The sequence below is a fragment of the Petromyzon marinus genome, chromosome 43, assembly GCF_048934315.1.
Source record: "Petromyzon marinus isolate PM22_M1 ecotype Great Lakes invasive population chromosome 43, UKy_Petmar_22M1.pri1.0, whole genome shotgun sequence".
NCBI lineage: Eukaryota > Metazoa > Chordata > Hyperoartia > Petromyzontiformes > Petromyzontidae > Petromyzon > Petromyzon marinus.
Window position 1 is genome coordinate 7,568,784 of NC_133709.1, and position 23,649 is coordinate 7,592,432.

Sequence of the window (23,649 nt, forward strand, 5' to 3'; positions counted from 1 at the left end):
ATGCAACATCCAGATGCGAAATTGTGGGGCATTTGCATCACGGAGGAGTGACGTCAGCCACTATTTATTATGAATGGAGGGGGGGTGTACATTTGGAGGACGTCATCTTATAATGATTATTAATGAGGGGGGCTGTTCGATGTGGATAGACGTCACCTGCTCATGATTCGTAATGAGGGGGGAGGGTGCTCCATGTGGAGTGACGTCACCTGTTCATGATTATTAATGAGGGGGGCTGCGTTGCACACAGACATTCTTGGTTCATTATATTAGCTAATAATAATTGTAGGGGTGTCCATTTGGAGGACATCACCTGCTCATGATGATTAATTAGGGGGGCTGGTCGATGTGGAGTGACGTCAAGAGCATTAAGGACAGACATTCCTGGGTGATTATTATAGTAGGTATACCTCGCACACTCATTTTAAACCTTTAAAACAGTCTGCCTCAGCAGCTGTCCCCCTCTTTGTCCTGCTGATGACGAACGCTTGTGTTGCGATCGAAACGTCCTAGTTTTTTGTTATTTTTTTGTTATTTTCTTTGAACCTATCTACGTGACTTTACCGAAAGACCCAAAGAATATACCTCGCACTGCCCACACATTTGTGTGGGATACACGGGTGGGTTGGATGGGGTGTGGGGTTGGTGGGGTGGGGGTGGGGGAGTGGGGTGGGTGGGGTGTGGAGGAGTGACGTCACCACGACACACGAACCTGGCTCAACGCTGCGGGGTGCGGGTGACGTCATCGCGCAGATGCGCGAGGTGGTGACATCACTTGCGTGCCCGTGCGACGGCCAACCAGCCAGCAAAACTTTTTAAACAATAATCGAGTACGATAGACAAGAGGCAGTCGTGGGCAGAGGAGAATAATTGAGGGCTCGAACCTGCATGTGAACATGGGAAGGGATGACGAGGGGGGAACGAGTTTCAAATGGACATCATAGGAGGAGTGATCTTCCACTGAGGGTGGGTTGAACTAGGGGTTCTGACAAAAAGGCTTTGGGTTGTTGGAGAGCACGCGATGGGGAGTCGGGTGAGATGAGATGTAGGCGGCGGTGAGTCGCGAGGAGAGGATCTATGAGAGGGCGAGTGCAATCTTGCCATTGACCTGTTGGCACTGTATTGGGAGCCATTGGAGGGATGGGGCCTTTCGGTTGATGTGGTCTCGTTTACGAGTGGATTCTGGCAGTTCCATTTTACTTCATCTGGAGCGTGAAGATGAGGGATTTGAGGTGACTAAAACTAAAAAAAATTTGTTTATTTTGCCAGGTAAGGCCCACTGAGCTATATTGCTATTTTTTTCAGAAGCGACCTAATTGACAAATGATGGCTCAATGAAGTGGCTTATCACGTGGAAATCTATATCAGCCAAATACTTGAACAAGCACGTTTCTAAATGTGGGAGGGGGAAAAACCAGAGGACCTGGAGAAAAATCCACGCAACCACGGGGAGAGAGAGGCACGGAAACTCTAAATATACAGCAGGCGTCACGGCCCGGATCAAACTGGGACCTCCTGCATACCAGGCGAGGTAGTTAACATTGAGAGTTCCAGTAGCCGCGTTGGCGTGTGATGAAGATACAAGCGGAGGAGGCTCTTCAGCAGCAGCAGCAGCAGTTAGGATACGGACATTTCGGGTGCGGGATATGGTGAGCAGACGGTGGGAGGCACGAGATCCTGCATAGTTTGAGATACGTGGGAAGAGAATAACAACTCGGAATCTATGACGACTCTTTAAGATTGCTCGCTCTCGTTGCCAGCGTGAGGTCAGGGTTTGGGAAACGCACGCTCATACTGAAGAAGCCTTTAGTGATCGTGGACTGTCTGCCGATGAAGAGAACTTCCGTTTTGGCAGTGGAAGAACGCTCGCCCAGGGCATCAGTTGAAAGGACAACTAAATTAAGCTGATTGTTCTGGTAGCACATAGGCAGCGCTTGTGTGTGGAGTAGACAATGCTTGCATGGAATGGAAAGGCTGTCTAGGTTGCTTTTTTTTAAAATATGTGTGTACATATGTGGAGGGGATGTCCGAGGCATCCTCGCACATTCGCACCACACAGGCACGCAATCAACATATCACACACCAACCACACGCACGGGAATGCACGAGACGATGGGTCAAGGGTTAAGGGCCACTGACGTCACACGGACTCGGCGCGCGAGACAAGAGATGTGGATTGGGAAGGGGGGCGGAGATGGAGGGGTTTAATAGGGGCTGTGAAACGCGTGTTCGGGGTTGGTTTTGAGGAACGAGTGTGGCTGTGGTTTGAAAAATAAAGAAGTGCTTTAACCAGTCTCAGACTCCTCTTCATAGGTATAAAACGAAAATGAAGTTAGCATTTATTTTTGAAAAGAGTAAAAGTAATGTTCCTGAAATAAATCTTTCCCATTCGAACGGATCGCGGTGGATTAACGTCCCAGACGTGGGCTCGCGTCCAAGTTTCCAAAAATATATGTAAAGGTGGGGGTGGGGAGGGGAATCAAATTGGGTCAATTTTCATGTTGCTTTACAATAACGGCCCTTTTACAGGAAAGCAAAACATGTCCATGTGGCTTGCACGTGTGTGGCACATGTCTCGCGAGCGAAATGAAAACGATTTAACTTCCACGCTCATTCAGCCGAGACCATTGCCTCGTGCAGGCCACGTCGGACTCGCCATCGGTGCCGGATTAAGCTAGTGCGGGGCCTGTAGCATATGTTAATAAAAAACACGTTAAAACACTATTTTTTTCACTTGCATAGCAAAGTAATTGTATTTTTTTTTAACTTGCAATACAGCCAGATAATACGACAAATCGCGAAACATTAAACACCCAGTGGTTCGTAAAAGTTTAAGGCGGTATAGGACTATAGTAATAGAGCAAGTGCAGAATCACTGAAGCGGAATCGATAGCTTGAAAGCGTTTAGCACGGGGCCCTTGAAAGTGCGGGACCCGGAGCATATGTAGCTACTTGTGCCGCTACGATAATCCGGTACTGCTTAACCCCCTCGCCCCCCATGTGCGCTCGCTCGCGTTAACCGCTCCGTCTGCAAACGCTCTTAGGCGTTAAACACTTCGGTTTTTTTTGCGAGCTCGTCAACAAGTTGTGGACCATATTGCGGGGGGCGGGGGGGGGGGGCTCGAATTCGACACTGGAAAAAATTTCCCCAGGTGCAGAGCAGCACGGTTTGTTTGGCAAGGGGAGCGGCTTTGGACCTCCGAGGTACCGTCGTCGTCCGTAGCTTTCAAATCATTGCCAGTATTGTGCGCTCCGCCTGCCCGCCAGGGGATAATACTGACTATGATGCAGATAGGTAGAGAGATTTGAAGCTTTCGTGACTGCAGGAACCCATACTCTTTGGTTCTTTCGGTAAAGGCACGTAGGTATAAAATAAAAAAAATAAAAATCACGACGTTTCGGGTGCAACACACACGGATGCTTGTGTTGCGCCCGAAACGTCGTGATTTTTATTTATTTATTTTATACCTACCTGACTTTACCGAAAGAACAACAGAGTAGGTATAGAGAGTTAACGCGCGATTACGTTGCATGTGGATTATCCGGCTTGCGGATTAACCGTGCTTGTAGAGTTATTGAGAAAAAATATAAAGTGGGGATAATTCCACGCTCATTGGTGCATTGACACGCGCTACTTCGAGTGTTAAACCTCTCCTCACTCGTGACTCGGTGACCGCACACACTAAAACAGGCGGCGCATTCTATGTCTCCATGTCCATTCTGCGTTGCTAAAACAATAAACACGTTTTCAGAGTCCAATTTTCATGTTTCGCGTTAACCATATTTTTGTTGTATCCAAGTCGCCCATCCCCCCCCCCCCATTACCCTGGATAATCAAGAGTTGGCTGTAATGACAGACAATCGGTGGTTAAGTATCTCTATTGTTTGTGTTTTGACCAATGAGCAAGTTTGCATGGAGTCATTGAATCAATCTCCATGGCAGCCTGGTGAGTTTTGGGGCAATTTCAAATATGTCACCCGCTAGAAAGCAGACTCTGAAGACACTGTGTGACTTTATTCATACGAGTAGGTCACAGCGTGGCTTGGAAACTCTTTTGAACTTAAAGGCTTAATCGGAAATTGATATTTCAGTAGCTGTTACGTCTTATACATTTTTTGTTCATGACCGCCACATTTTAGCTATGGTGCGGTGGGTGGCCCACTGCGCTACGAACTTGATACTTGAGTTAGCTTCCAGACCATGGATTATACCAGTGCCAAGCGGTATCGTGAAAACCACAGCAACAAAAAATTGAAAAAAAGTGGCGGTGGTTTTCACACCTGATGATGATTGCTTGTGTCGCAATCGAAACGTCGTGAGAATTGTATTTATTTATTTTATTATTTCCCTTCCACGTGACCTTTCCGAAAGAACCAATAATATGAATCCCTGCAGTCACAAAAGCTTTAAATCGACATTTACATCTCCCGTGTTTGTTCCTGCATGTTTGTACCTATTTATGAAGGTATCTAAGTGTTGGTGTGTGTATCTGTGTGTGGTTGTATATCGTGTTTATTTGTGTGTGTGTGGTTCAATCGATTCGTGGTCACCTGTATAAACATTTGAGGATTTCAGATGTGTCGAGCTCAGCTGATTATGGTAATCACATTCATAGGGATGATGTTGATACTGGCTACTTTTTACAGAGTGAAGGATGAGTGCAGTGTTAATGATGTTGATTTCAGCGTTGATGGTGATCTTGTGATGGTATTGATGACGTTCGTAGTGATGTATTTGATAATAGAAAACTTTACAGGACGGTCGATGTCAATCGATATTGGAGACTAATATTGCTCTAATATTGACGTCGGTGTTGATGGACACGTGATGACCGTGATGGTGACGGCAATGACAATAGTGTTGGTGGTGGTGACGATGTTTCTGCCGATTATGTTGATGGTGCAGGCTGTTCCCCGGATCTGGTGGTCGATCTGGTCTTCATCGTGGATGGATCCTGGAGCATTGGCAACCCGAACTTCCAGCGAATCCGAACTTTCCTGCGAGCGTTTGCCACCGCCCTGCCTGTGAGGACTCCACCCAGCACCCACTACGCAATCTGCCTCAGCACGCTTGATCTCACTTGGAGTTAACTGGCGGCGTGAAATTCATCTTCTCACCATTCTAATGCAATGTACTACACAGGACTTCATCGATCTGTTGCTGGATTAAGGCCACGCCTCGGTTTTGATAGGATGCAAAGACTGCTGACAGAATGGCAACTCAGAGAAAGAGCCCAAGAGGTGGACCACGGAGGGGATGGAGTGATCAGATCGGTTCATGTGCAGGATGGAGACTGATTGTAGCAAGGCAGGTCTAATAATGGATGGTGTGAGGAGACCTATATCCATGTCTAACGATGATAATGATGATAATAGCAGGTCACCCAGTTGTAGTGTCCTGGAAATCCCCGATTCACCCTATTTACCTGATCCTTTGCGCGGATAAGAGAAGTCACGCGGAAGTGAGGGAAAAGTAGCCCGATTATCCGCACTTGAGAACATGTTTAATAGGATCCTCCACAAGCGCCCCCCCCCCCCTGCCCCCACATCACCAGAGGAATTTCACTGTGGTCTGATTGGCTCGATGTGTTGCTGCCTCTGCTCGTCGCACATCACAGCTTAAGCGGCTGATATCAGAATCAGATGTATTTATATTGGAGAAATCCAATGAGCCATGAAGCTCTTTTTCACAGACGTCCAGTAGGGGTGGGTAAGAACAAAAAACACGATAGTAGTGTAAAGTACAAGAAAGATAAACAAATCACCCAAACACAAACAAAATAAAACACTAAACCATCCCCATACTACCAGGCAAAGCCCACTGAGGTCGAAACTTATATTTCAGAAACGACCTGGCCACAAATGATAGCTCAACAAAGTGGCCCATCCTTTGGACATTTATAGGTCGTGAGCACTCGTCACCCACATGCTTAGGCAAACATTGGGCATAGCTCGTCACTGTTAACGGTCTAGAACCAGTGGTGACGGTTCCACATTCTTAAGGCGGGGACGAGAATGTCTAATAAACTGCTGCTGTCGATTTTGCACAGAGCGGCATTTCTGGTTACTTACATTGCAGAGTAATGGTGGGATGACTCGGCACCCGCTTCAAACGCAGATTAACCATGATGGATTTGTTATCTGTGTACCCAAGGAGAAATGTATCTTATCTGCATCTGCAAAATTCCATTATCCGCAATACTCCCCCCCCCCCCCCCGAGGCCCTCTCCACCAACACAATGTCAGTTAAAGCCGCTCTACGGCATGTTGGAGTGGTTTTGCGTTGACCTTAATACATCTATTAATGTGGTTGAGGGTGACACGTTAAATAATTATCGTCCATTAGCTCCTCGACTTAGCAGGAAAGCCACTGGATTGTGGTCCAGTGGCAGCTCCAAGGCAGGTCTGAAGAGAGAGAGAGAGATCATTCGAGCCGGTTTATCTGAGCAGCCCCCTAACATCGGGGGGTGGTTGGGGAGGGGGGGGGCGGGGGAGAGGAGCGGGGCTTGGAGGAGACTCAGCCCCCCCCCTTCACCTGCTCAAAGCTAAGTCGCCCTCCCCTTTTTAAATGTATAAATGTGTAGGTACAAACATTTTTGGTAAAATTGAGAGATGGGCATCGCAGATATTTTTTGTTTGTGCGCATGTGTTTTTTAATGACCGTTGCTGAGCAAAGGCTCAAAGGCCCAAAACGCCGAGGGGCCAGCAACAAACAGCGCTGTTCAAGTTGTAACGTAAATAAGAGTGTAACGCAATTCTTGAATTCACCAAAGGTTTAAAAAAAAAACCTGTGGTAGTGAATTCCAAAGTCGAGCAACATGAGGGAAACACAGTTCGGATGGAGCGGAACAGTCAGTGTCTGGTAGATCGAGACCTCAACGTGGGACGAGGATCCAATGGGTGAAGTTCCCGGGAACAGTGACCCTTGGTAGTCGTGAGATACATACACACGTAGGTAGTAGTGAGATACATACACACAGGGAGTAGTGAGATACATACACACAGGGAGTAGTGATATACATACACATATAGGGAGACAGTGGGGCGAGAGAGCCAAAGCAGAATGCAGGAGAGGCAAGGCAGATCTTATCGTTACACAATCTGCTTAGCGTTGAACATCTGTTTAAAGTTTGTTTGACATTGAGTGTGTCATGCCCCCCCCCTTGGGTTTCCGTGTGCCCCCCCCCCCCCCACTTTAAACAAGGTCATGCTGTAGCTACAGCGCTGTCTCAGAGCAGGTCACTGAGGACGTGGTAGACGCTGCTCTCCGAGTTTGCCCTTTCTGCATTGTAGAATTCATGATGAAGTGTTTAAATGACACATTGTGACAGTCCGATGTTACATTTTTCATGAGTATGACGTCGATTCTTTATTGGAGGAATTCATGAAAAATTCAAAGCTTTTTTTGCGCATGTACCGGGGGGGACTTGGGACTTGTGTCACCGATGATCGCGTCACTGAACGCAGGTCATTGTAGTGCGACTCGTGTCTTATTTATATATTGCTTTGTTAAATATTTTACTTGAAAATTTTCGCTAATGGTATTCTTAAAGTGCTATTTTAGCGACAATCGAATCAGTTTGTAAATGTCACATAGCACTGTGATTCTTTGTTTTTGAAATAATAATTAGCGTCAATGTGAATTAGTAAATAACTCAATCGGGATTATACACACAGCAACCATCGCCCCCCTACCGACGAGGCTAATGCTCTGGGGTCACTCTTGGAAATGTGTGCTGGTCTCTTGAGTTCTCGCCTGATTAAATGAAAAAAACTTGAAAGTTAGACTTGTTTTGGAGAATTAAGATAGCAAAATAGATCACCAGACGATATGTCAATGTCTCCATATGCCCGTCTTGCCGCTCTCTCACTCCCAGAAGGACATGGGGCCCGATGGGTTGTGTAACAAACACCTTTGTGGTTCTGGAAATGGCCACGCACGATATATTTTTCTTCACCTATTTACCCTTTACACAATAGGGAGCGCACTTTCCCACATACTCTGCTGTGATATTGGTATTTTGTGTCATGACAGTACATTTTGATTTCCAGAGCCGTAATTTTTGCTCAATTAAGTGAAACCCCACATTTTATTCAAGGGCCTTTTGTGTGCAGTCATTGGTGACTGGGATGAGACCATCAGCTCACTTCACTTGAGCACCTGGTTTAAATCACAGGTGGCGAAAACCAGGATTCGAAACTAGGAGCTCACTCGAACTCTGCCTCAATGCTCTGACTTGTATGCCATTTGCACCGTACGTAGCCAACCGTGCTAATCAGAGCCAACCGGCGACCTCATCATCATCATCATGATCCTCAGCCAGATGAAGCCACTGCTGAATGAAGCCCTCATCGTCTCTCGTAGTCCTGCGGTGCAACAATCCACCCAGTGCGTGCAATCAAGCTGCGTTCATTGCTCCATCTCCAATGTGGACATGCTCTTGGGCGTGTTCCCTCCTGTGATTGCAGCTGTTTTTAGTCACGACCACTGGCTGGCCGTCTTCTCTATTGGCAATATGTCTGGCCCAAGCCCACTTGTTTTCAAAATAGTCAATATGATATCTCTAACTTGGTGTTATTTTTTAAATATATATGATCCACATGTTCCTCTTTCTATTGCGCAATGTAATCGCAAGCATGGCCACGTCATGTGATAATTTTTGACGTGCATTTTCCCAGGTTGTCTCTGGAAGTGATGCTGTATTATACGTCTAGGAAAAAAATATAAATGTTTATTGTTACATTTGCAGTTGTCCCATCTGTGGCGAACTTAACATTTTGTTATACTGCGTTGGCACAAAAAAGGCAAAAACTACTATAAAGAAGGGCCATTTCCCAAAATGTTATGTATTTATATGTATATTCCTTTCAGGACAGTGTTTTTGACGAATATGTAGAGTCTGTATTATTTAAGGTGTTTAAACAACGCAATGCAGAAACGTGGGCCAAGCGCAGAATGTGTCCTCCGTCATCATGGGACCTCCTTTGCCAGGACCAAAATATGAGAATTGGTTTTCCCCTTTTTTCTGGCAACAAAACAGCTGTGTTAAGATGGTAAAACACCAAACTGAAACCTCTTACAAGGAATCATATCTGCATTAACCACAATACTTGTGGTCAGAATGCAAACAAAAAAACACACTCTGATCATATATGATGCATTGTCTTTGAAACTGACTGGTCCACACCAGAGACAGCTTTCTTTCGAGCCTAGTCCGTCTTTTTGCCAGAAAAAAAGGGGAAAACCTATTCTCACGTTTCCTCCGTCGCGATGGAGTTTCATCGTCATTTACTGATCCGAAATATCTACCGTATAACAGCCGAATTCACCGCAGAAATACGAGGCCCCTGCTATGCTCTGAATTTTGTCACTCACTCTCTCTCTCTCTCCCCCCGCTCGCACAGGTGGGCCTAGACAAGGTCCGCATTGGGCTGATTCAGTACGGCACGGACGCGCGGGAGGAGTTCCCGCTCAAGCGCTACAAGAACAGTGCGCAGGTGGCCCGGGCCCTCACCGGGATGCCCTACAAAGGGGGTAACACCATGACAGGTAAGGGAAGCGGCGGCATAACCCTCCACGTTCACCATGGCAGCCCTCGATAGGCCGATAAATAAGCTCAGCCGGAGGGCTCGTGCAACAAACTAGCAGTGCCCTCTGTTTCTCTCTCTCTTCCTCTCTCCTGCTAGTGAAAACTCTCATCAAAAGAGGAAGTGCATGCGGTCCAAGACTAAATATAAATGAACACTTGCCAAGATGTTACCACATTTGGCCGCCGGGCATTATGGGAGAAAGCCACAGCACCCCAAATGCCCTCGCTTGATGTGTTTGCGCATAGTTGTCTGATTCTTAGTTACCCAGCCTTAAACAGCTTAACATGTGGCTTTTTTTCCATGCACTATCACAACTTGATCTGTGTGATGGTATGTTTTCTTTCCGCCAGCGCAGATTTTTTTTGGCTTCACTTCGATGGTGGGTGTCAGTGAGCGGAAACAATATTGTCTTTCAGGTTGAGCGGGGATATCCCCTATAGCTCTATATTTCAGATATCCGCTAGCCCCTTGGATGTGAAGGGGTATCGTAAAGTTCTGCCCACAGTGTAGGCAAAATGAAATCTGTACAAAAAAAGAAATCAGTGTCGACGTGAACTTGCTTTGCGAACAGGCGATGCTCTGACCATGGCTCTGAAGTCGGGATTCTCGGAGAAGGCCGGCGCTCGGGACGGAGTCTCGCGAGTGGCCATACTGGTGACGGACGGGCGCTCCCAGGACTCGGTGCTGGATCCCGCGCTCGAGCTGAAGCAGGCTGGCGTGGAGCTCTTCGCTCTGGGTGGGTGTGGAGCACTAAGACAAGAGCCACCAAAGAGGCTACCGGCAAATGCCAGGCCAGCGGTATAGAGAGACCAGCATATGCCCCCTGGTGCAAGATTTAATTAGTGGGGTGGGGGGGGGGGGCTCTGTTAAATATCTCCCTCCATTCCTGCTGTCAGGCGCCACAGTGATGAGATGTAAACTCCCTCGCCTAGTATACAGGAGGTCGTGGATTCGATCCCGACCCCGACGCTTGTATATTAGGAGTTTGCATGTTCTCTCTCCCCGTGGTAACATGGATTTTTCTCTTGGTCCTCCGGTTTTTCTTTCCACATTTAAAAAAAACACGCGTTTAGAGTATTTTACTGCGTTACATTTCCACGCGATAAGTCACTTCGTTGAGCCGTCATTTGTTACCAGGTTACTTCTGAAAAAGAGCTATGTAATTCAGTGGGGCTTATCTGTGGTGTGTCGGGCCCCAATGCAGTTGCACGGCCTCTTCACTCGATAGGTGTGCCACTGAGTGTGTGTATGTAGTGTGTGTGTACTATGGTGGGGAGTTGTAGTGTGGCGGTTAGTGCGCTGTGCTAATAAACCTGGCAACCTGAGTTCGATTCCAGCTCACGGCCAAAACACAGTGACCATTGCCTGAACTGGTCCAGGGCCTCTCCTACGTCGGCTCAGCCTCAATTTAGTACTCGGTGCAGTGTGTAAACATCGCCACTGGAGAGATAAAGGTGGTCCAGCATGTTGCTGGCCACCCAACCTTTCATTTACTGTGCTAGCCTTCAAAGGTGCTCACAAACAGCACTTGCCCCAAAAGTCTGTTAAAGCTGTATGGGAGATCTCTGTCTCTACAAAGTTGGCCTCCATTCCCCTCAAAAGTGGGTTTCTGCTCAAACTTTCTCATCTTTATCCAGTGGAAGTAACTCCACATTCCTCTGGCAGGGGCAAGTCTTCCTATACAATGACCAATGAGCACTGTCTCATGTAATGATACAGATAATACCATTTGATTCATGTTAAAGCACATTAACAACTCTGAGAATTCTGGAATTTTACGTCTGCACAGTCACCAATGACTGTTCTAAAGAAACCTACTCAATTTTATAAAATTGGACACATTCACTATGATTTTTAAAAGGAAAAAAATGTATTTTCGGCGACGTTTTGGGGAATGGCCCTTCTTAATGGTACATGAAGACAAGGAGGGACATTACCCGAAGCGTCACATATATATTTTTCCTTTTAAGGCCACAGTGTTATTGACGAATGTATTTCATTTTTGTTCATTGTGTCTGTGCACTACTGCCAATGGAGCAGCAAAGAATTTGTTATAAAATTGAATTTGGCATCGCTTCTTTGAGTACTTTTCAGTTTGTATTCATTGCGTTTTTATTTAATGTTTCCGATGCATGTGCCAGCACAGGTAATGTACACTCATTAGACACGTTCTTCTTCTACGAAGCATGTCGGTATTTTGCTATTATCATATACAATTTAATTAAAGCACTCCAATATGTTCTTGCTTTGCCCTAGTTATTACATAATTTAGATTGCGCCCGAGGTACACATTCGACCGCGCTTTCCAGTCGTGTCCCTTCCAACTATTATTTAATGTTTTATTCAGAAAACCTGTTGTACTGGCTCTTCTCATGCTCATATTTTCCTCGAGCCAAACTCTACAATCATTTATTTATTATTGTACGCTGAAGAAATCGCGCTGCAGTAAATCACCCAGTGTGGCATTGCACTTCACACTGTATTATCGTCGTCATCATCATGATCCGTGATCTATCCACTGCTGGATGAAGGCCTCCCCAGACTTGTCATCAGCATCCCTCAAATGTGGGAACAGAATAACAGGCAGTTTTTGAAGGCCAACCAACCACGTCAGCAAGCCGGATTTAGTCAACGACCGTCGACGCTGCAGTGGTGTCACGGTTCGCATGTTGCAATCGTCGGTTCGATACCTACCGTCTCCCGAGGAGTGGCAGTTGCAACAGTGGTGCAAGTTTCTTTTTTTTAAAAACCCACACCCGCCCAACCCTCTCTATCCAAATCATTACTTAAGAGTTAGTCAATTGGCAGGTGGCGAGATGAGGCGCCGTGGTGATAAGATTTTATCTACCTCGGCTGGTATGGAGGAGGATGTGGGTTTGATCCCGACCCTGGCGCCTGTATATTTGTAGTTTGCATGTGTCTCTCCCCGTGGTCGGGTGGATTTTTCTTAAGATCCTGCGGTTCTTCTCTCAACGTTTAGAAACATGCATATATGGCTGCTATAAATGACCACATGGCAAGCCACTTCGTTGGGCTATCACTTTGTGGCCAGGTCACTTCTGAAAAAGGAGCGATAGCTCAGTGAGCCTTACCTGGTTAATAAAATGGTTTAGGTTAAAGGTCGCGTGTGTTGGGATAAAGTGTGGGTGCTCCCAACTGCCAGATGGCTGACCATCGTGCAAGAATAGGCCAAAATAAACTCTTAAATTAAAACTCAACCATTTTTATTTTACCAGAGTCGGGATCAAACTCACAATCTCCTGCATACCAGACGAGGGAGTTAACATCTCGCCATGGTGGGCCAACCTCCCTTCACCAACCCGCAATCGCCAGCGTCGTGAAGTATGGTCAACCAATTTCCCATAACCTACATGGGCGTGGGAATGGCCTTGATCGAGCAGTGGATCGATGAAAGATCCCTCTAGTTAGTGCAGACCATTCCGCCAGCAGCGACCTGAGCAAGCGGTCACAGGGGGCTTCACCTTGACCTCTTGTATACTTTGCCGCATGCTGACGTATAACCCTCCACCCCCCTTCCCTCTCTCGCTCCACCATGGCGGGGGCCTCGCAGGCATTAAGGAAGCCGACGAGCAGGAGCTGAAGTCGGTGGTGTCGCCGCCGATCTCGCAGCACCTCGTCATGGCCACGGAGTTTGATGACATCGAGGGCGTGACGGACACTTTCGTGAGCGCCGTGTGCAACGCCGCCGCGCGGCAGATGTCCCTGCGCAGCACGCCTGACGGTGCGGGAGGCTGCACCCGCTGACTCGCTTTGTTGGAAACGATAATGTCGTCGCCTCCGTTGACATTGTCGAAATTGAAAACGAATCTCTTGTGATTGTGCTCAATCGACGCTTTCGCTCTTTTTCCCTTCTCGCCATCCTTTACTGGAACAAACTTCCCCTCGACATTAAATAGTCACCCTCGCTCGCTAGTTTCCGCTCCTCACCCTAAACTCACTTATTTACCCTAGCTCACCTCACGACCCCTTAATCTCCCCCTCATAACTACCACCGTTACTGTTTCCCCTTCATATTCTCATTTTATGGCTATCATTAATTCCCCATTTATTCAATCTATTAATCATAATTTACTGTCATCAGTTTCGCTTTAATCCGAATTCACACATCACAGATTCGCCCCTTGTGTCTCATCTATTTTATTCATCTCGTCTCCATTACATTCATATGTTTCATTATTAATTATCTTTAAAGCACCTTTGTTAAGGCGCTACATGTTAAGATAAGAGCTGTTTTTTTGTGTTTAGTTTGTTTTCCTTCCCCTGCGCCTTCGAGTAGCATGGTTGGCTACATACAGTGCGAAAGAAGTTCATCGTACGTGCGGGTCTTAAAAATGTTGTCTGCTTTTCTCAAGCCTTAAAGCCAACATCAAATGTGTTCTTGTTCAAGGTAGCTTGACTCCGATTAGCATTGTTGGTTATGTATGGTGCGAAATAAATTCAACATTCATACATTCATACATTGCAGTGCAACATTATGTTGTGTCTGTACATGCGATGCTGCCTTGGCGTTGGTGCATAAGCACAAATAATGAAAAGCCATTGCCCGAAACGTCGCTTATTATATGTATATTTTTTTTGCTGTTATGGATCGAGAGGGTCACAAAGAATTTAACATGGCAACCATAAAGTTAAGCCACTATAAACCACAACAGTAGGTAACACGAGGAAGAAAAAATAACGCGTATGCATGGATTATTTAACGCATTCCAACGTGCTTTTTTGTCCTTGGAAGTGTTTAATTAGCATGGAAGCTGACAGATAGCTGTCGGGCAAAAAAATATTTACATATTCGCAGAAAGTCCTCTTTACTCTGCTTTCTGTCTCCCAAGTTTTGGCTAATTGTTTATTCCATTTGACTGGGTTTCTGTGTGGTAAGTCCTTTACAGCAACACAACTTTGTGCTCAAGTTTAGTTTACATTGGATCATCGTAAGGAGAGTTATGAGCCTGTATTTCTGACCGAGGGACGGTCACAGAGCTAATGCATTAACGTTTCAAATCCTTTTAACCTCGGTTGGAAAGCGTTCAAGCTCGACTAAATAAAACGCGGCTCATCTCTGCCAAGTAAAATGCTTTTAAAAGTCTTTTCGAACAAAAGTGTCTCTGGGCAGAATATAATAGCGGACACTGAATCAGCAAATTGTACTGAGAATGGTGATGGTTTTCCAATGATGGGGGGGGCACAGAGCAAGAAATTATTTTGTCATTCTTGTGAGCAGGTTAAACCGAAGGAATCTTATTAGTCTTGTGTCTTGTGAACACAATCCAAGTCCACTATTGTAAAGAAAAGAATAAGTTGAACGTAATATTTTTTATATATATGTTATGCCAGATGGTTCTTGGGGTCAGAGCACGCAGCTCTGGACACTTTTGAGATCCTGAATTTTAATTCAGATTTCAGCCACTTGTGATTGAACCGGGTTGTCAAGTGTAGTGAGTTACTCGGTCTGATCCTAGTAACCAATTATTGCGCAAAAAAAACACATTAGATTTTCACCTAATTGTGGCTAATTTTCAGCTCTGTACATTTGATAGAAAAAAATGTAAATTGGTTTGACCATCATGTGATGAAGACCTGTCTAACCAGGTGAGTGGGAAAGTCGAGCACCCCCAGTGAGAATAATAAGAGGTCATGTGAAGGGATCTCAGAAGCAGTTCTGTGGTACCACCTTCCACGGGCGGTTCTCCAACAGAGTTTGGTGCTTTGCTCTGTGAGTTTCGAATGAATGTTTCTTCACCTCTTGACATGACGCCAATAACACAGCTGATATAAAAAATTTAAAAAGGGCCGAAATTAACCCCCGTCAAGTGACGAATCTACGCATTGCTGCGCCTCTCGTACAAACATCATCGCTCTTTTGTTCAGTTTTTTCATACGACCCCTGACCTTAACGCTGGCTTCCCATTGGTCAGTGCAGAGCTGCTGCCCGCGGAGGCGCTGGAGCTCACGGAGGTCGGCACGCAGAGCATGCGCGCCTCGTGGACCCACGCTCGCGGGCGGGGGCTGCGTGGGTACCGCGTTGAGACGCGGGCCGTGCTGGGTGGAGACGAGGAGAGCGTCACGGTACCGTAACAACAGCAGCAGGAACACTTTAAATTCGTCGTCGTCATCGCCATAATGTTGATGTTAATTGTCTGTGATCAATTTTTATTTAACGTAGGGCAGTCAGCTCGATTGACCATACCGCATTCATAGATTCCAAGTTTATGTTGTTCAACCATGTAAAACTAAACTTAACTTTTTATTTTAGCAGGTGAGGCCAACTGGGCTATATCCCTCTTTTTCAAAAGCGACATGGTCACAATGATCATTCAACAAAGTGCCTTATCACGTGGAAAATTATAGCAGCTAAATACTCTAAACGCATGTTGATTATAAATGTGGAGGGGAAAACTGGAGGACCTGGAAAAAAAATCCATGCCACCACAGGGAGAGAGACATGCAAACTCCAAATATACAGGCATCGTCAGGGTCGGGATCGAACCGACGACCTCCTGTATAACAGGCTAGGCAGATAACATCTCGCCACTGGGGTGACCTATTGTTAAAATCAACGTTGTTATAACATTGGTTTTAACAACACAACCAGTGAGCTGATTTCATCGCTCTGTCTCCATAGAGCACATTCACTCGCATGCATTTCCCTTCCTTGGCTAGCCACTCGGTCGTCAGTCTCGACCACCAGCCGTCATCCCTCCTCGCAACGTGTCCTGCCCACGTCCGTCCAACTTTTTCTAAACAGTCAAAGTGATGCCTTTCAACCTGCGTGTGTTCTCTTAATCCGTGTGTTCCTCTTCCTTTGAACTCGCACATTCAGGGCTTGGGTTTCTCACGCAGCCGCCGATGTTTTAAGTTGACCCCCGTCCGACCTCGTGTCCCATTTGCTGGATTTAGAGGCTTTACCGAGTGGAGGCTTAAACACTCCACCGGTCCGCACGATGGCTCGGACTTTCGGTTTGCTTCCGGAACGTGCTCACCTTCTGGCTCGCTCGCTCGCTCGCCTGCCCACCCAGGTGAGGGACTCGGTGAACAGCGTGCTCGTCGAGGGGCTGCGGCCGCAGACGTCGTACGAGGTGAAGGTGTACGCCATCTATCAGGATGACGAGAGCGAGCCCGTCACCGCCGAGGAGTCCACGCAGGAGGGTGAGCATACGCGGGGAACGGACGCGCGCAACGGACGCACGCAACGGACGGGCGCAGACGGCACACTTGGACGACTTGCTCAGACGCGCTCAGCTTACACGCTCAGACGGCACGCTCAGATGATATGCTCAGAAACGCTCAGATGACACACTCAGACGACAAGCTCAAATTCCATGCTCAGATGACTCGTGCAGACGACATGCTCAGACACACTCAGATGACACACTCAGACGACACGCTCAGACACAGCACAGAGGACACGTACAGACGACACGTTCTGACGACAAGCTCAGATGACAAGCTCGGACCACTCGCTCAGACTCGCTCAGATGACATGATCAGATACGTGCAGACATACAGGCATGCTCAGCCACGCACAGACATGCTCAGACAAGTAGCTTCACATGCAGACACGCTTAGACATGCGTGGGTATGCCCGGACACAAGCAGACACACAACAGGCGCACAGCAGACACACTCAGACACGCAGAGTCATGCGGAAAGACTAACAGACATATGTAGGGGCAAGCACAAAGACACACTTTTTATAGAAAATTATATTCGTATTGCCTTGCAACCATGTTTTCGTATTGCATTGCAACCATGTTTTTGTACTTGTATTGCACTGCATTAGTATGGCGCTAGACGTAGCCAACCGTGCTAATCGGAGGTGCACGAAATTGCGGTAAATTGGTAATTGCGGTGTCACGGGTGTGGCTCCGGCGCAGAGCGGGGAATCCCTACGAGCGTGCAGGTGACGGCGGAATCGTCGGAGAGCCTGCGCGTGGAGTGGATCCCGGCGCCGGGCCCCGTGTGGTCGTACCGCGTGCGCTACTCGGCCGTGGGCGCCCGCGGTGCCGGCACCCGCGGCGGCAAAAACGACGCCGACAGCGGGGACGTGTTGGTGACGGGGGAGGAACGCAGCGCCACGCTGGGAGGCCTGCGCTCCGACACGGAGTACGCCATCAGCGTCGTAGCCGAGTACGACTCCGGCGTGAGCGACCCGGCCGTGGGTCGGGGCAAGACTCCCGCAGGTGAGGAGGGAGGGCGACCAGTTGGGATGTAGCTTGTGGGAAATACAAATTACCGTGGTCAGGGGAGGTTGGGGGGTTGCCTTTCTCTATATTGCCGTGTCAACCACGGGAGGGGTGACCGGCTGGGTTCAGGTTTCACCTGGTGTCGAACTTGTGACAATTCCATTTTTGAGTGGAGCACGCAGACCTCAGAGCCATTCTCCCGCAGGCGAGGAGGTGATGCACACCTGTCTTCCATGCAAACGTACACACTGCAGTGTGGATTTATATTGCACCTGAATGTGATCGTAAATGAAGACACGCTAACCCATGCGCATGTTCAGTTTATAGGCAGAGGCATTCAGTCATAAGCAAAGTCAACAGCACACATGGATGGGGGAAGGGAGTTCCAGATTCTGGGAATGGCGGACTAGAATGTATAGCCTCAATAGTCAGCGTTTTGCTTAATTAATTAAAAATTCATACTAAGCTCACGATGCATTGAATTGTACTGTTAAGAATGTATTCGTTATGTTTTTCTTGTAATTGGGGAAACATGCACCACCAGGGCAAAACGATAACCGATTCTTAAAAATAATCACAACTCTGAAGTAGTGAGAATTCGTGGAATCATAAAGGGGGCTGAATCAATGCATGCCTAAGGGATATCCGAAGACTACGGGCCACCGCTTATTATTACAGACTGCAGAGTCAACGATCGTTAACGAGCGTCTATCGAGACCACCGCGCTAAGAAGGAGTGATTTGGCCAGCACCCCCACACACACGGCCTCCTTTGTCTCCCGGTACTGATGGTTGTGCACCATAGTAGATGGTTATTTAAGGCCAAGTTAACGTAAATAACTATCTTAGGCCAAGTCAACTTGGGGAAGACCCAGGACATTTTTTCCAGACACTGTGTACCACTGATTGCCCAATGGCCTCATTATACATTCCTGGTCTGCTTGGAATGTGTGCAGTGCATGACCCTGCTGTGATACTGCTCCTTACAAAAAAAAAACAAAGACAAAGATCCCCTGTATATCCTTCAAAGATTGTTGTGGAAAAGTGCTTTTAAAGACCAACTATTAAGGTCTGTACAGCACATGAAAGATTGGTTTCCAGCACCACCCCGGCCTCCTTTGTCTTTCAATTTGCTGATATTTACACATGGCATCAGGCACTAATTTAAGGCTGAGTCTAGAGGAGGCCCAGGACCCATTAAGATGTTCACCATTGATGTTGGCCATGAACAAGAATCGAACTGGTGACGCTGGGATCATACCGCACTGCACTAACTACTGCACTACCGCCCCATACACCATAGCCATGTCCATAAATTAAACTCAGGTCAAACACATACACCAGGTTCACACTAGGTTCGCTAGGTTCATAATGCAGCGTGCTATCCACTATTCCATCACTCCGCAAACACACACACACGTATGCATGCATAGTATACACACATGCATGCACACGCAGATTCGAAGACAGATGAATGGGGAATAAGACAAAAACACGTGGACTTACTGACAGGTTGTGTATGATTAAAGATAAAGATTACGTGAAAGGAAAATACAGATTGTTTATAAAGGCTACACTGTGACATTTGTGCAGATCCATTATAGCGCCTGAGGGTTTTTTCCTCTAAGATGTAAAAGTGCTCGTCAGGTCATTGCCAGAATGTGATGAGTGAGGCCCAGTATTTACGCTCGCTCTGTGCCATGATGTCACGATGGAAGAACGGATTGTGCGATAGCTCACCACGTAATAATAATAAAATGCTGCCGACATTTAAACGATTTATTTTTCTAAAATTTGTAATGTCCATAAATTATAGGTTTTAAGTAAAGGTTTTGTGACAGTAGATTTTCCATTAAGTAGTGTGAAGATCCGTCTTTAAAATAGGCTCCAGTCGTGGCAGGGTGGTGGAGGACGAGTGAGATTAGGGGCCGATGTAGGGTCACCACCTCTGCAGTAAAAAAATTCGGGATATATATCATGCGATTAAAAAATAATATTTACAATACTGGAGGAGGCGAGAACTACATTTTTAAATGTATTGTTAAATCCATTGTCTTTAGTGGTGAAATAATTAGACAACTGACAAAAACTTGGTTTTACATTGTCCTGTGTAGACTTGGACGTTTTTCCAGGACGGCTACCTAAAAAATTGATAATAATTTGGGAAACGCCAGCACAAGTTGCAACCCTAGGTGGATGTCCACGGGGTGATGGCGAGCAGCCTTTGGCCTCAACGGCAAGGGTGGGGATCCTACGGCCTGTGGGCCATATACACTATGAGGCCTACCACTTTGAAATAAATGTATTCGTCACTCAAAACGATATTATCTGTCACTGCAAGCATCTTGGACCCGCTAACTGGATAACCAGTGGTGGATATTTTCGGTTTGGCAACACTGCGTTTCGAGTGATACCGAGTAGTTTATTGCGGCTCTGCGGCGCAAGCTCTCCGATGGGTGTTATTCGGCACGATCCCGCGATGTTCCGCTCCCACGTGTCTATGGAGCTTCTTGAGCAGCTCGCATTTTCCAAACATCGTTGTACAAATGTCACTACTAGGGAGATAAAGGTGACCGTGTGTGGTGATGAATTGAATCTTATAATTTTAGCACGCTCTGTTGCTCCCATCACTGGATGAGCCTCTTGATGCTCACGTTGTTTTTTGTACAGCATTTCTTATTTGATGACGATAAGGTGTGGTAAAATCTGTGTGGTCACCCGCCAAAGTTTATTTGAAATCCCTATTTGGCACTCGGTCAGAAAAAAACGGTTCCCCACCCCCTTCTCAATAGGGCCTTGGTAACGAGACTTAAGGTCACGCTAGGCCTCACGTTGGCCACGTGGGTCTGCTGGCAATGCAGCTGCGTGCGGTTCATCAAGTCCTGGCACAAATTACTTTGCCGATTATAGCGCAGTGAAGCATTATGTTGATTTAATCAAAGATACACGTCACGTTTTTGTTTTTTTTAATAATACTTGAGTTCGTTAGGCATCCTTGCTTAGGCCAAACGGATAATGGCTGCGTTATGTTGATGCAGCGATTGTGTCCTCAGTTACTGCACTTGCCTTTGATTGTGGTACAAACTGTGTTTCACGTGCGCTGTGAGGCGTAACGCCACGCATAAGAGAATCATTAAATAGAGCAATAACGATTATCATTATTGCAACGATGATGAAATGCATACATGGCCACTGGGAAACGCAGAAGCCACTGCAGTGGACTTCATTGGTGGGTCGTAAAACCAAATAATAGATTGCAAGGACGTCAGGGGGTGCTGTACATGTTTGAATTATCCAGACTATGAGATTCACTTTTATGCCCCCCCCCACCTGTATTTTAAAGAGTAACATTTTGGGTGTGGTAGGGGTGTGTGTGTGTGTCTGATCAGATTTGTACAACTATCCACACTCGGCACAACTTTGGCGTGTGTATTACTCTCCGTAGCATCTTAAAACACGTAGAACACGGTAATATTTCCTCTATATTGTGCATATAATGCTTTGAATTTCATGGAAGGATAGGGTACGCTACTTGGAAGACTGTAATCAAACATGGTAAGAAATTGTTGTATATGAAATCAGGAAGATTAGGTTGCAATGGGTCGGACACATATGCTGGGGTGGAGGAAGATAGCGTAAGCAACTTGGAGGTTGGGAACAGATCGAGGCATGAAAGAGCCGTCAATGTAATTAATGGGTGGGACACCTGTGCGGCATGGAGGGAGGCCAGGTTACCAAGAGTGGCAGTGGAGTTACACCCAGAGGTTCGCGACCGAGGGGAAGACCTAAAGACAGGCGGTGGCGGTGGTGGCGATGAGACTGTAAGAGAGGAACCTCGAGAGAAGTTGGTGTTGACATTACCACAGCCACGGTGTCTAGCGGAAGGAAGGAAGCGATGGCGAAGTTTGATGGTGGTGGTGGTATTGATGGCATTAATGCAATTATGACCTCTTGACCTTGATTGCGGCTTTAGCGGAGACACACTTCAAAGGAATTCACGGGATAACTCTTACAACACATGAAGGTTTCGATAAAAACAGATCTGGTATAAAACGTAATTGAAACAAGATTGCAGAAAAAAGTTAAAAGCAAGTGAATGGTAAAATAAAACAAACACTTTTTTTTTAGCAGTCATTATAGGTGCAGCCCTGCCATTTGCTTGCTCATGCCACTGTTGGCAGGAGGTCCTCCACTGCAGGGGAGCTCTAGACTGTATTTGGCCTTCTCTTCTACGCTGTTGAGACGTCTTGAGAGACATCGAAGTACTCACACCCTTTAACCCAGGGCCGGATTAAGGTTATTTTAGGCACTTGAAAACGTTTATGTTTTGTAGGCCTTTAGTGATAACTTTCTACAGTTGGTACTGCTAGCCATGTTGCCACCCTTGCGTTCCTCTCTATTGAGAATGAGGTTGTGCTATAAACACAATTTGAAGATGTTATTGCTAATTTTGCAATGAACAAAAATCTCGAAAAGATCATCTCCGGTGTTAATTTCTCACACCTTATGAAAAATAAGATTCACATGACTCTGCCTCTTTCTATATACACTGTGCCTATCCTTGCTATATATGAATATATTTATTCAAGAAGATATTTTGGTAACATTTTTTTCATACAAAAAAAAAAAAACATGGTAAAAACTATTTTCTGTAAACCCTTTAGTTTTCGTAGGCCGTATGCACAGGGCCTACTGTGGCCTCTTGGATAATAGGGCCCTGCCTTTACCCCCCCCCCCCCTTAGATGTGACCTGCCCCATTGCCTACGGTTACATCTACCGCACCGGGAGATTGAATCCAACTGGCGTGCTCAACCAGCATCCCCCGACATAATACAATATGGCTAATAATCACGGCATCTATTTTAAATAGCAGTGGATTGTGATTGACCACAGGGGCAGCTCGTTTCAAAGCGGTGGCGCGCAATTTGAAGATGACAAGACGGGTGTGGGAGGTTGTCCAGCAGCGCGTGCGGCGAGTCTGTCGCCTTCCGTCTGCATTGATTCTCTCAGGGCTATTCGCGCCGCCTCCCCTCCAGGAGGACGAACGCTGGTGTGTGCGGCTCGCCCGCGGTAGACCACGGTCGCGTTTACAAGAGGTCGGAGGACCCGGTACAGTATTGGCAGGGTGAGTTACAGTTTCGCTGAGAAGTTTGCTCCGAGCGAGGAGTGAGGAAGGGGCAATTGAAGCACTGCCAAAATGGCAGAAACCGAGCTACTGCAATAAATGGCAGCGGCAGTTTGATAGAGATCGGAAAATAAATACTTGAACTTGAAGCCGTGGTTGGGCTACCGCGTGCGTGCGTGACAGATGTTGGTGGGGAGGCGGTCGTGTGGCGGTTATAGCGCCCTGCGCCGCGAACCGCGGCGTCTGCACCGGTGACGGTCATCTGAACCGGTCCTGGGCCGGCTCCTAGGTCGGCTCAGCCTCAAATGAGTACCCTGTGGAGACAAAGGCGGCCAGGGGGTGGTGTTAGCCACTCTTCCGTACGTGTGCCGTTGCTGGCTTCATAGGTTGCTCGCAAGCAGCGCTCGCCCCAACAATCTGTTGAGGCTTTTACGGGGGATCTCTGCTAGAGATGTTTGTGCAGTGAATACAGAGTACGAGAGCTGTCACCAAGTAGGAGTGCATTATGACCAATTGTTCGATTTTTGGTGCTTGGATAACCCACCTCGTGGCTCACAGCGGCAGAACGCTTGGCTTGCAATCAGAAGGTCAAGTCAGTCAGGGGTCGACTAAGATTTTCAACCCATTCCTCGTCTATGGTGACATTCGCTCTTGCCAAAGGAAAGTGTGCATTTCTTCCACTGACTCTAGGCTGTAAAACAAGAGATGGATTGCGGCCCCCTACTCAATTGA

At 46.9% G+C, this 23,649-nt stretch overlaps 1 protein-coding gene across 2 annotated transcripts in view; it reads left to right on the forward strand.

Moving 5' to 3' along the window:
• The window catches only part of LOC116951651 (collagen alpha-1(XII) chain-like), a 137,779-nt gene that overhangs the window by 16,892 nt on the left and 97,238 nt on the right, over nucleotides 1–23,649 (forward strand). For both annotated transcript variants that reach the window (XR_012946754.1, XM_032970446.2), the window contains exons 6-12: nucleotides 4,907–5,025; nucleotides 9,406–9,550; nucleotides 10,163–10,327; nucleotides 13,163–13,333; nucleotides 15,530–15,675; nucleotides 16,626–16,755; nucleotides 17,484–17,789. Coding sequence is in view for 1 of the 2 variants with exons in the window: in XM_032970446.2 (XP_032826337.2) it covers nucleotides 4,907–5,025; nucleotides 9,406–9,550; nucleotides 10,163–10,327; nucleotides 13,163–13,333; nucleotides 15,530–15,675; nucleotides 16,626–16,755; nucleotides 17,484–17,789 (1,182 nt within the window). In the remaining variant the exon portion in view is untranslated. The remainder of the gene's footprint in view (nucleotides 1–4,906; nucleotides 5,026–9,405; nucleotides 9,551–10,162; nucleotides 10,328–13,162; nucleotides 13,334–15,529; nucleotides 15,676–16,625; nucleotides 16,756–17,483; nucleotides 17,790–23,649) is intronic.